This window comes from Alosa pseudoharengus, unplaced genomic scaffold (assembly GCF_046254945.1).
Source record: "Alosa pseudoharengus isolate Yale_2024_CS ecotype anadromous, Long Island Sound unplaced genomic scaffold, YU_APseudo_1.1 YU_APseudo_1.1_scf_40, whole genome shotgun sequence".
In the NCBI taxonomy this organism is placed as follows: Eukaryota; Metazoa; Chordata; class Actinopteri; order Clupeiformes; family Clupeidae; genus Alosa; species Alosa pseudoharengus.
The window spans coordinates 412,116-425,000 of record NW_027468775.1 but is presented as its reverse complement, the minus strand read 5'-3'; the positions used below and the strand labels follow the sequence as shown (position 1 = coordinate 425,000).

At 42.0% G+C, this 12,885-nt stretch overlaps 2 protein-coding genes across 4 annotated transcripts in view; both read right to left on the bottom strand.

The window, feature by feature from the left end:
* The window catches only part of LOC143103441 (mitochondrial adenyl nucleotide antiporter SLC25A23-like), a 15,752-nt gene extending 13,831 nt beyond the window's left edge, over positions 1–1,921 (bottom strand). For both annotated transcript variants that reach the window (XM_076267221.1, XM_076267222.1), the window contains exon 1: positions 357–1,921. In XM_076267221.1, coding sequence (XP_076123336.1) covers positions 357–554 — 198 coding nt within the window. In that variant the 5' untranslated portion in view covers positions 555–1,921. The remainder of the gene's footprint in view (positions 1–356) is intronic.
* Positions 1,922–6,168: 4,247 nt separating this feature from the next.
* Positions 6,169–12,885, bottom strand: part of LOC143103440 (uncharacterized) — a 74,770-nt gene continuing 68,053 nt past the window's right edge. The window contains exons 8-10 of one of the 2 annotated variants that reach the window (XM_076267219.1): positions 10,666–11,373; positions 7,988–8,638; positions 6,169–7,595 (exon numbers count right to left, since the gene is read on the bottom strand). In XM_076267219.1, coding sequence (XP_076123334.1) covers positions 7,345–7,595; positions 7,988–8,638; positions 10,666–11,373 — 1,610 coding nt within the window. In that variant the 3' untranslated portion in view covers positions 6,169–7,344. The remainder of the gene's footprint in view (positions 7,596–7,987; positions 8,639–10,665; positions 11,374–12,885) is intronic. The other variant, XM_076267220.1, reaches the window with a different exon arrangement.

The window sequence follows — 12,885 nt, the reverse complement described above, 5'->3', positions numbered from 1 at the left end:
GCCTAGATCATTCAGATTTTTGCAGAGGCTTAATTTCGTTAACGGGACTATCATGGTTAATCCGCTATGGTGTCCTGCGATATGGTTTATGCGAGTGTACGGGATCACGTGGTTCGGTAAGTGGATGCAGAATGCGCGTGCGTGTGTGCAAGCGCCTTTGAAACCGCTGGCCATAGCACTGACATTTGGCCGTCTGTACCATTACCATGGCCACTGCTCGTGAGACGAACCGGCACAGACGCAGCACAGCACACGGCTACTCGCTGGGCTAAACGTCACAACACCCTGCGTTGGTTGTAGCCTAGTTCTGAGTAGCCCAGTTTACAGAACATTGTGCAAAAACACTATCCCCTTACCTCCTCCACGGAGCCCCGCGACAGAAGCCCTCGTGCGGCGAGCCCGGCCCGCAGCTCACTGACGTCGATGCGCCCATCCTTGTTTAGGTCCAACTCATCAAACAGCTCGGCCCACTGTTGCTCCCGTTCTGGATCAACACCGCTGTCCAAGCACCGAGCTCGACTCCAAAGAGGAGGGAAGCCCATTTTTGCCGTCATGAGTGTGTGTGTGTGTAGAGGAGCCCCAGTGTCAACAATCAGCAGCAACACAGGCCAATGGCAAGACTCCCTACACACACTCAGTCATACTTCTTTGGGGAAGGTGCAGCCATTCTCGATTCGTCCTCCAAAAGTAAGTTAAACCCGCGCAGTAGTATAGGCTGCAGCACAAGCGCGCAAGGAAAACGATCAAGTCGAATGATCCACAGCACAACACAAGCGCGCACTAGCAGTCAATATAGGCCTGTTATTATTTTTTCTCTAAAACAAAATTATGACGGGGAAAAACGGACCGACAATCGGTGAATCGGGAAGCCCGGATTGGAGGGCAAGTCACCGTGGTTTCAGAACCCCCATGCCTCCCTATGAGACATATAACTGCTCCATCTGCGGTCAGAAATCCGAAACGTACAGTCCTTTCTGCATGGATAATCCCGTGACATATTCGCAAACCCTGCAGCTACCCATGTAGATTACGTGTCATCATAACATGCCGTTGAGGCTATTTCAACATGCAACACTGTCGTCGTCGTCGTCACGCACTCGCTCGTTCTGCTGCCAGTCCCCCACGCAGACGCACACTTGAAAATTTCACCACATCGGGTTGGAAGGAAGAGCACCACGACTCACGACTCGCAAGACCTAAATCCCATGGACAACGACTCTCACACACACACGGTGTGTATGTTCCTGCTGAGCTTGTGTCTTTTGTTCCCTGAATGTAGCCTATATATCGCCTTTGAGGCAACAGGCTCGTTTCCTTCCGTCTTCTCTTCGCGTAAGCTGGCTACGCAAGCAAGCAGTGAGAGAACACCTACCCAGGAATGCGACTCCGCGTCTGCGCCTTGCGAATGTAAATAACATTCATAATAGGGCTAGCAATCTTTCATTCACCCACTCCACCTGCATAAAACTAAGTAAATGTTTATTACAGCCACGGACGGTCCTTCAGCGGGCGCTTCCATACAGAGAACAGGTGTGAGGCAGTGGTCATTTGACGCCAATATCAACCTTTGAATGACATTTCTAAGCTGCTTCTTAACTCATTCTGAAGACAAACTACAAGGACAAAGATTGTTGTCATGTTTACGGAGAGACAAGATGACCAAGAACATTCCAATTATTATTCATAAGTCATTTCGTTAATAAAAACAGATGCAAAATGGGCATTGTACAATACCCAACACATATATGTAGGCCTATTGGGTAAATACCAAAAGTTATTTATGTTGCACTTCACCTTTAAAACTTAAATAACTGGCTTGTGGAAATGTTTTCATTATTCTGGAAAGTATTTCAAACCAATGAAGAAGAGGTATGGCACCTAATCTGTCTTTAATTCTCATAATAGCCTGGTACTGAATTAAATATTGCACTCTGATGTGTGTGTGTGTCTGTGTGTAACCCAGTGGTTCTCAAACTTTTTCTGTCATTCTCCACTTTGAAAGTGGCAAATTTTCAAACACCACCTGAACTCATCAACTGTCAAAAAATGGTTCTACGTTGCATTTCCTGTCTTGGTCCGCTGGATCAGATGCTATTTTAATTCATGTCAAGTCAAGTCAAGTTTTATAGCGCATTTCATACACAGAGGTCATTCAATGTGCTTTACATAAACAAAACAAAACAATAATGGCAAATAAAAGCATAGAAGGGCAATATAGTCAAAGAATAGTTCAAAAGGTAAAGATCATAATAAAAAGAAAACATAAAACACAAGGTAAAATCATTTAAAAATAAATTAGTACGCAAAAACAAAGGCAAAAGTAGTAAAAAAGTAATAAAAGACAAGGTAGAATAATTATCAAGGCAGATTCAGAATTTGTAACTCGGCGCAGTTAGCAGAAAGCATCTGAGAACAGTCTAGTCTTAAGTCTAGATTTAAAACTGGCTACAGTTGGGGCCTTTTTGATGTCATCCGAAAGTTGGTTCTGTGACGTACCGGAAGCCAGTGCAAGGACTTAAGAATTGGAGTAATGTGGTCATTTCTTTTAGTTTTTGATAGAATCCTAGCTGCTGCATTTTGTATCACCTGAAGCTGTTTGATAGTCTTTTTAGGAAGGCCAGTGAACAGTCCATTGCAGTAATCAACCCTGCTGGAGATCGTGTCGGTCTGTTTATGACTCCTATGTTTTGTGTGTGGTTATTTTGTTTTGAATCTATGATCTTGTCAAAAAAGAAAGTCATTATTAAAGATAAAGAAAAACAAAAACAAATTTCCTCCCAAAGTTCATCGCGCCTCACCTGACATGTCTCTATTCCCCACACTGTGAGAACCACTGTAACCCAACCTCTCGGTACTAGCTCGGATCAGCTGACCGGCAGTGGCTGCGATAATCTTTCAGCACCAGTAGAGAGAGACAAACCAGCGTATAGCCGTGTCCAGTAGGAGGTGGCTGGTCGCTTTGCGCATAACAGACAAAATGCTCTCACAAATGTATCAAACGGAAATACTTTGGGACTCAAATCAGGAAAGATGTACCAAAATACAACGCCAAGCAGTGATGAGGGGTCCTATGAGACTGGCGGCAGGCCACAGCCTAGTCGCCAGCTTGATGTGATCTTGCCACGGGTGTGACTGTAAGCACTCACATCAAGCTCCATGACAACTAAAGAATAGCTGACATTTACCATCACTTCCAAAAGCATTGTTCACATTTTTGCTGATTTTGATTGGTTGTCACCAGTGTTGCCACAGTTACCTTGAAAAAGTAATCTGATTACTGATTACTCCTTTAAAAAGTAACTTAGTTACTTTACTGTTTACTTGATTTTAAAAGTAACTAAGTAAGTTAGATTACAAGTTACTTTATTAGTTACATTTAACAGCTGCCGACAACATCCCCGTGACCTCAACATAAAAATGACAACCGGTTTTGCCAATACTTACATTATTGGAAGTGCATTTTAACAGTAATGTCAATCATATATAGCAGACATCCCAACCTGAAAAAAAGTAATTTCAGAAAGGTATCCCTTTAGCCTACTTAAAATACAGATGTTCAGTAATGTCTAGTCAGTACACCAAATAAGGAAGGCCTATAGATGGAAATTGTGATAATAAAATATATAGATTTTGGTAGTTTGGGCTTTTCATGTAGCCTTGGCAACTAGCCATCTAATAGGCCTGAATAATATGCAAATTAAATGACACTTGTTAAACTCACCTCAACAAGTCTTTTGCAATCATTTAACCCACCATGGGCAATGCTAAAGTCACTGTTACATGCGAAACAGGCCAGGGTGCTCTCTGTCTTGGATGCACTTCACGCACCACCCCTCCCTCTCTCCCTCATGTGCGCGCTACACTCCATGGAGGTATTATATATAACTGGAGAGAGTGACTAAGTCCCGCCCTTCATACAAATGAATGGTGGAGGCTAGGCTAGTAAATCCGGCCAATTCCTAGTCAACGCCATCTTGAACACTGGGGTTCGGATCCAGCGCCAGTCGGCTGTGACCATGCGCCAAGTTACAAAGCTGGAAATGACGCATGGACCAACGTCGATTTTTATTGGATATTCTGTAAAAAGAGAGTCGTCCTCCAGTAAGAGGGTGGCGATAATGCACATAAAGTCCTTGCCTCATAACAAGAAGAAGAAAAAGTTGCTCGGGAACGCGCATGGAGTCCAAGTGGAGTCGCCCTGAAGCGCAACTTAATTTCATTGGATACAGCGGCTCTAACTAAGAGCGGTCTGCCTGCTGTCCTGCTGCAAATATGCATTCGAACATGACGTGAAAAATCTGTAGTCGAACTATAAATAAACTATTTGGTTTTTAGTGCCAAGTGTAGCGCATTTTTACAGTCTATGATTAGTTTGTTTTTTATTTTATTGTTTGCCATTTCATAGCGGGTGCTCTAAACGTATTCTAGCGTTGGCCCATGACCAAATCAAGCCAATAATAGCCAGTAGCCACAATAATGACTGGAGCCAGAGCCCTCAATAGCCACCCTGTTTTGAAAATAATATTGAAGATATTCAATATTATTAAAGATAGTATTGAAGATAACGCACAGAACGGTCAGCCTGAGCGGACAATTACGTCCCCAACTCATCTAAAATGTGGTGTCTTTACTTTGAGTTGTACACCGCAGATGGTGAAGTAACCGTTAAAGAGAATGTTGTCTGCGGACTCAGCAAAAAAACAGTTTACTTGCCCATCCACGACATCCAATCTTCGTGCTCACCTGTGGAGTTACCATCCAAATGAGGCAGCGGTGTCAGAGGCACAGTAGACGGCCAGAGCATCGCCAGGCGTCCAACATCGTATGATGGCATACTTTCCGTAAATCCTAAATTATGTCCGGCGTCTGCTATTTACTTAGGCTGCGCAAAGCACAGGTATTTATTTGAGGTAGGCTTATTCGGGGCAGACCTTTTCTACGTTATTGTGAGACATGCGTTTTGTTTGGAGCGGTATACCAGGCTATCAAACGCAGACGATTTTTGGTTTTGGTATGAGATTTAATTTACTTTTTGACTTTTATTATATAGTTAAATGTTGAGACTGATGGGCATTTAGATCTAGAGGGTATTTGATGATCACTGTAAAGTTTTGTGTAGTTGAAAAAGTGTTTGAATTTCCAGCTGTTTATTGCGAGACAAGGCCTTCTTCATTCATTGAACGTGCGCTGTGCTCTAATGGAAACCTTATTGCATAGCGAAGTAGCCTAAATTGAGTTTTTTTTTAATTATGCATGGTTTACTTTTTATTAAATTCGTAGGCTGGAATGCCTCGCGGCAATAATTGTGTTTAAATGTAGTAGCCTAGTGCTTCAGTCTCTGGCAAGCTCCAAAGGGGGTTGAGAGCAACATGTTGGAGACCCATGGTGTAACGAGACAAGGTCTTTATGCCGCTGTTGTGTAATTTATTGTCTTTAATCATGTTTAGGCTATGTTTGTTCAGGACAAACAACAACGAAACAAGATCAATAGAATTTTCTTTATTTGTCATATGATGGATAAACAACCAATATGCACGTTTGGCTGTAGCCGCCGGATAGGTACCCGCCCACCAACATGTACGCGCATGAGAGCTCGTGCCCAACACGGATTTTCGTGCATGGAGCTGGTTCCAAATGCTCCATGCAGCGCCATATTTGAAAATGGCGTATGCTAACATGCCGAAGCTAATCTGCACGCTCTTGACCCCCTGCTACACTCAGATGCACACGCGATTTGAAGGCTGCGCGCTCTTGCTCGCTTGCTCTAGATTCCGGGAGATTGTATCAAATTTGCGGGCGTCAGGGAGCCGCTATCAATATGGAGACTCCCAGAACTTCCGGGAGACTTGGGATGTCTAGCTAGACAGCACTTTGCCGCCAGCAGAGAGTGTACAATGTACTTTAATGTTGTCATGTTTAGCTGACACAAACTCAAAATACTAAAAATACAAATACTAAAACGCGCATCCCTCTCCTCCCTCTGTTGTTTACGTTTGTGTCGCTGTGAGTTGTCCTCATGCTGAAAACGTGAGCATAGGCTACATGATGTTAATCCCAGAGACAAGAAGTAAGCAAAAAATATATCTTTTTACTAAAAGTAAAATGACAAAAATAGTAATACACAGTGACTTGGATAAGTAACTTTAATCTGATTACTGGTTTGGAAATAGTAGCGTGTTAGATTACTCATTACCGAAAAAAGTGGAGTATAGAGTAGAATATAACGCGTTACTAAGTAACACGTTACCGGCATCACTGGTTGTCACATACAGGCTTTCAAAACTACATTGATGTGAGGCTTGGTCTGAGGAGCATTTGGACCAAACCGGTGCAGGTCAGTAGATGACCCAGACTCATCCTTCAAAGAGAGCTTTGAACCCTAGTCTTTCGAAAGGCTCACAAGCCAATTTTATTTTTATTTTTTTGTTGTAAGATACATTATAATGCATCAATTAACATCTACATAACATTGTGAAATAACCTATCCAGCATTAAAGCAACACCAAAGAACTTTCCCTCTGTCGCACGCACGCTATTTGTTTATCCAGCACCGGCTTTACAAATAACAATGTCCACAGACAAGGTAGAATATGTTGCATGATTTATGGAAGCACGATGTATTGCGTCATCAAACGCAAGTCAAATTTGTAGTTTCTTATGTCTCATTCCATCAAACTACAGATCCGCTACCCGATCTGCCAAACTTACATAGTGCGGTTATAGCCGATAGAGTTACAAGTTGTACAACTGTTACAAGTTGATGAACCACTGAAACGATTTTGGAAACATTATTTTAAGGTAAAAAAAAACTCTTTGGTGTTGCTTTAACTGAGGAGAAAAAAACATTAGCTAGATTATATAGATTACATACATAAACATAAATTATAGACATAGATTACAGAATTCACGTAAATATTGTTCAAAATAGCCTACTTGTAGGCCTACTGTACAAGTACAATATGCAGTATATAGGTACAAATGCATCTAATCCAAGAGCTAATAGAAGGTCTAATTAGGTTATAACAATAAATCAACAGTGGAAAGCGAAAAATGTCTTCAATAACTTTATCATAAAATATCAGAGTTATATGATGAACATATTGGTCATTGTTGCAATTTCAGAGAGAGAGAGAGAAAGGAAAGATGAGCTAATCTGTGATCTTTTCAGAAGTTTTCGGAGGTTCCAGTTCCCTCCTCCCTTCCTCTTCTGGCCTCTCCCCCTGTTCTGAGCTGCTGACTTCCTCCTGATCTCTCTGATCTCTGTTCTAAGCTCTAAGACGTTTTACAAGGCCAGTTCTCCCGTGTTGGTCTCTCTCTGATCTCTGTTCTAAGCTCTAAGACGTTTTACAGGGCCAGTTCTCCCGTGTTGGTCTCTTCTGGACTTTTCCCTGAGCTGCTGACTTCCTCCTTCACCACTGATCTCTTATGATCACTCCATCCCTCCAGTCTTCCAGACGTTAGTGAACCAATCCCAGAGCTAGTAGCTGCTGACATCACAGAGTCTTGTTCAGAGGGGGCTTCAGATGCTGTGTCTGAGATGTGTGTGTGGTAGGCTGAGGTTACTGAGGTTATTTCAGACCTGTCATCTCCTCCCACTGAAAATAAAACACATGCAGACTGAAAAACTCCTACATATCTGTGTAATTCATCCCTTTTTTCAGTACCGTTAAGCAACAATACTATCAGATTGGAAGATAAATATGCATTTTCCTTAAAACCTTCAATTCAAAAGCATTTATATTTATATGCATACTGTACTATTTATAACTTTACTGAACGGAAAAATCAAATATTATTTGTACATAATATTTGTACACATATTATATGTGTCAAATATTATTTGTACATGTAAATCCTAGAATTTTAGAATTGCTTTGATAGTCATTTTATTTTTAGTACATGACTTCTAGCTGAACAAATGTCTCTCATGGAGGGAAGTACCACACATAATAATAATCTGCTTGCATCATGTTCATAACATACTTACTATTGGGGGGAGACGGTATGCTGTTTGCCAGCTCAATCTCTTCCATCCGTTTCACGAGCTGCTGCACCTCCATCTTCCAGTCTGCTGCTGTGGTCTCATTTGTCCTCCCTTCCTCATACTGGAAATGGCTTCCTCCATTGAGAACCACTAACTCATCAATCTTCTTCAGTACACCTGGCCAGCTCTCCTCACCTGTCCAGTGAACATACCTGTTCCCACATTTCTCCACCAACCACTGCAGGGCCTCTCCTTCACTCTCAATGTACTCCTCAATGTTCCTGTCTACCGACAGGTCCTGAGAGGAGTCAAACATCACCATGGCGTAATCCCAAACTCTGTCCCCCAGAAGCCCCAGATGTGTCTGGAATTGCCTCCTTCTTCTCTCAGTGAAGTGAAGATCAGTGTCGACTCTCAGTACAAATGCATGTGGACCAGGATCACACAGAGACACCAACTCTGCTTTAGTATCTTCTAGAGTTTTCTTACTTGGTGTCATGTAAACTCTAGTGATCTCTCCTCCCTTGATCTCCTGTTTCTTCTCACACTGAAGTGTTACTCCTTCTGCCATCTCTCCTTCTACTGTGTCTGTGTTTCTTTTCTCAGTATATCGCAAGAGAATCACCTTTATTCCTGAGAGAGGCTGAAGTTCACCTGTAAAGCCATATAATTATTTATGTAGTAATTCTATTATTGAAGAAATGTATTTAGTGCATGAACTTCATTTATTTATATACAGTGGTGGAAATAGGTATTGAACACATAAATTTTTCTTTCAGTAAGTATACTTCCAGTCAGGCTATTTGCACGGAATTTTCACCACACATTAGTATTAATTTAGGTAATCCTCACACATATATCAAAATCCAAACATTAAAGTCCATAAGTAGAGTTATGTGTAATAAAGAGGAAGTTCACCAAGGCAAGGAACGAGCTGGAATCCTCTCTGTGCAAATTAATATAAGCTGGGTTAGTACATTTTGATGGGCTATAAAAAAAGGTTTTCTTGTTATCAAGGTGTCACACAAGAAACATCACGTGTTACCCATGATGGGTAAAAGCAAAGAGCTCTCCCAAGATCTTTGCAACCTTATTTTTGCAAAACATATCATCGTAAATGGTTACAGATAGCCTAGAAATCTAGATGCACCCTAGCGGCGGCAAATTAATTTGCTCAGCCTGTACGTCTAGTATCAAACCATAGGAATTTCTATTGGCTGACGTCGTGGACGTCATCCAATCACAGCGCTCTATTTTGTTAGAGAGTCTTAAGGCGAGCTTAACAGGATGACGACAGTCCTACGACGGTGAACAACAAGGAAGGTGGCTATGGTGAACGAAGAGCGGTTGTTTGAATCGGCGTTGGCGTCAACTTTGGAGGAGTTGGACTTTGCTTTTGGCTTTGACTTTGGCTTTTCTTTGAAAGTTGAGCAACACAATGCACTTAAGTCATTCCTTTCGAAGAAGGATGTATTTGCCGTTTTGCCGACCGGATACGGATATGGTCGTAGCGCTGGCCTATTGCATGCCTAGGCAGTTTGAAAGGCAATTCTCTGCCCGCCCCTTGGATTAAGCGTAGTGAATGGGTCGATTCCAGACTATACATTTCAATGATATGGCCGCCAGGCTAGGTTACAGATGCAAGGAAGGATGGAAGTAACATCACTGCATCATCAACCAGCCACACACAGAACCTCCTCACAAGATTTCTGACCAGGTAGTCAGAAGGATAGTAAGAAGAGTACCCCAAGAGCCAAAGACCACTCGAAGAAAGCTCCAGAAACTTGGAGGCAGCAGGTACAATTGTTCCAGAGAAAATCATAGGTAATGCACTCCACCGCCATGGCTTCTATGGACGCTCACCCCGCACAACTCCATTACTGAAGAAAAACATGTCGAAGCTCGTTTAAAGTTTGCTACACAACATTTGGACAAGCCTATAAAATAGAATGTAGTCTGGTCAGACAAGAGCAAAATTTAACTTGCTGGATGTCATACTACACACCATGTTTGGAGGAGAAATGGCACTGTACATCAGCCTTAAAATACCATACCAATAGTGAGGTTTGGAGGTGGAGGGATCATGGTGTGGGGTTGTTTTTCATCTCATGGTACTGGCAGACTTCATACAGTTGAAGGAACGATAAATGGGGTAATTTTAGTCAGAGAGAATCTTGCCATCCACCAGGATGATGAGGATAAGACGTTGGTAGATCTTCCAGTGGGACAATGATCCAAAGCATACAGGAAACTCATTTGGTTAAATCCAACTAAACATTTCTGGAAGGAGCTAAACATCAGGATTCACAAGAGGGACTCCTGGAATCTTCAAGATTTAAAGACTATCTGTTTAAGAAGGGGCAAAAATCACACCTGAATACGGTGATTAGTTTCGATATACAGGAAATGTCTTGAAGATGTCATTACAAACAAAAGCTTTTCCACAAAGTATTTAAGAAATTTCAGTAGCCGCGTTCGATACTTTTTTCCTGTGTAATCCATTTTATTACACGTAACTTTATTTATGGATGTTCAATGTTTGTATTTGTTAATATGTGTGGATTACCTGAGTTAATACTAATGTCTGGTGAAATGTCTGGTTTAATGTGAATAGCCTCTCTGGAAGTATACTTGTATGTTCAAGTCAACTATAACAACTTGTATAGCAATAGATAACTCACCCATGACATATTTAAACATAGCCTCCTGTTTGTAAGCTCTGGTCTCTCTGTCCTCCACTCTTGTACTGAGGTGTCTCCTCTTGTTCACCAGTTCTTGTAGAAGAGTTTTGTCAACCTCAAAGTGACGTCCACCATTTCCTGCTACCATCTCCTTAATCTTCTCCAGCAGCTGTGTGACCTGCTTGTCATCTCCCTTATTCTCATTGTTGAGAACATGATATCTGTTCCCACATTTCTCTACCAGATATCTGATATTTTCTTCACTCTCCATGTACTGCTCAATGGTTGCGTTTCCCAGCCAGTCTCCACAGGTGAACAGCACCATGGTGTGACTCCACACTCTCTCACCAAGAAGTTCCACATGTTGTTGAAAAATTATGTTCATTCCTTCTGTGATGGCTTCATCAAGATTTATAAATAGCAAGACAGCATGTGGTCCTGGAGGACACAGAGACACACTGAGTATAATTTCCTCTTTAGTGAGCTCAGGAGTGGCTTGGAGGTTGTAGCTACACCACCATCCTGGAGCCTCGACTACAGTGAGCTGTCTGCCTGCTACTTCTCCCTGCCTCTTCACACACTGAGCTGTTCTTCTCTTCAGGTCAAACTCCTCTCTGCCCAGGATGGTGTTTCCTGATGAACTCTTCCCAGCATTTCTGTATCCCAGCAGCACAACTCTGAACTCTGACCACGGGGATGAATTCCCTGCTGAAAAGAATATATAAAGATATTTGACATTATATGACCATGTTATCTTTAGAACTTTGTGGACTTTGACAAGCAGTAAGGAGATGTGGTTTAAATCTAGTGAGCTAACCACCTAAAGTGCATGTACACCTTGTACACACCACTTACAGCCCCACTGGCACTGCTAAATGTTGGTGCATCTTTGGCGATACAGCTGACAATAGACAAACTTTTCTTTCATTTTCACTGGGACTTACGCCCCGGAACACAGAACTATAGTGCACATCCTGGATGGTTAGTGGGAATGGCACATGTGTTTACATGTGATGCACATGATATCAAAATAAATTTGAATATAAAACCAAAAATAACAGGCAGATAAAACTAGCCAATCAAGTAAAGCAAATGCACAGTGTTGCTTCAATTTCAGTAACTTTACTATTTGACAAATTTCTTCCATGGCTATAAGAATTAATATTATGATATACCCAGCAAACAAAATAAAGTCCCGGCGACGTCCCCTACAGGTCCCCTGCCGAACGTCACCTCCTCGACATTGTGTAAGGTTCCCTTGACGTCTCTTGACGTTTGTTCGGTACGTCTAAAGGACGTCCCCCAGACCTTGAGGGAACGTACTTCTAATGGTCACCTAGACGTTCTGCGCGCAACATTTAGATTTCCGCGATTTGGGGCAGCCGTGGCCCACTGGTTAGCACTCTGGACTGGTTACCGGAGGGTTGCCGGTTCGAGCCCCGACCAGTGGGCCGCGGCTGAAGTGCCCTTGAGCAAGGCACCTAACCCCTCACTGCTCCCCGAGCGCCGCCGTTGAAGCAGGCAGCTCACTGCGCCGGGATTAGTGTGTGCTTCACCTCACTGTGTGCTGTTTGTGTTTCACTAATTCACCGATTGGGTTAAATGCAGAGACCAAATTTCCCTCACGGGATCAAAAAATACTTATACTTATACTTATGGGGAAAAAAAACAAAAAAACATGAAATGTGACTGCCCGCTAATACATTCTGTAGGCTTCATGAATGCTTTGACATGAATGGACATACCGGTAGGCTGCTAGGAGAGAGATTGTCGCAACATAAGATGGCATTTATAATTTGCCCGACAATTACACAATCAGTTAAACTTACCATCTGACACATGATCTCGCTGCAACCAGTCTTGCATGATACCATGTCCTCCTTATGCATTATAAAGATATTAAGTAGACATGGACATTTATATCGGGCTAGATATGATACTTTCACATCTACGGTGTCTTTTTCTTAATAAATTAATATGATTTTTTAATGGGTATATACCGTAGCATATTGTTCAAAACATCATCAGAGTATGCCTAGACTAGCCTAAGCTAAATTGTTCCAAACATATTGTTTCAAAATTCAAAACAAACTAATAAATAGCCTAAAATGCGGTAAATGAATTGCAATGCATGCTGGGAAGCAAAACTCAACATGAAATAAAGTACATAAAATATAACTAGATTGCATTGAAGTTATATCCACTCTAAAAGCATTTTCT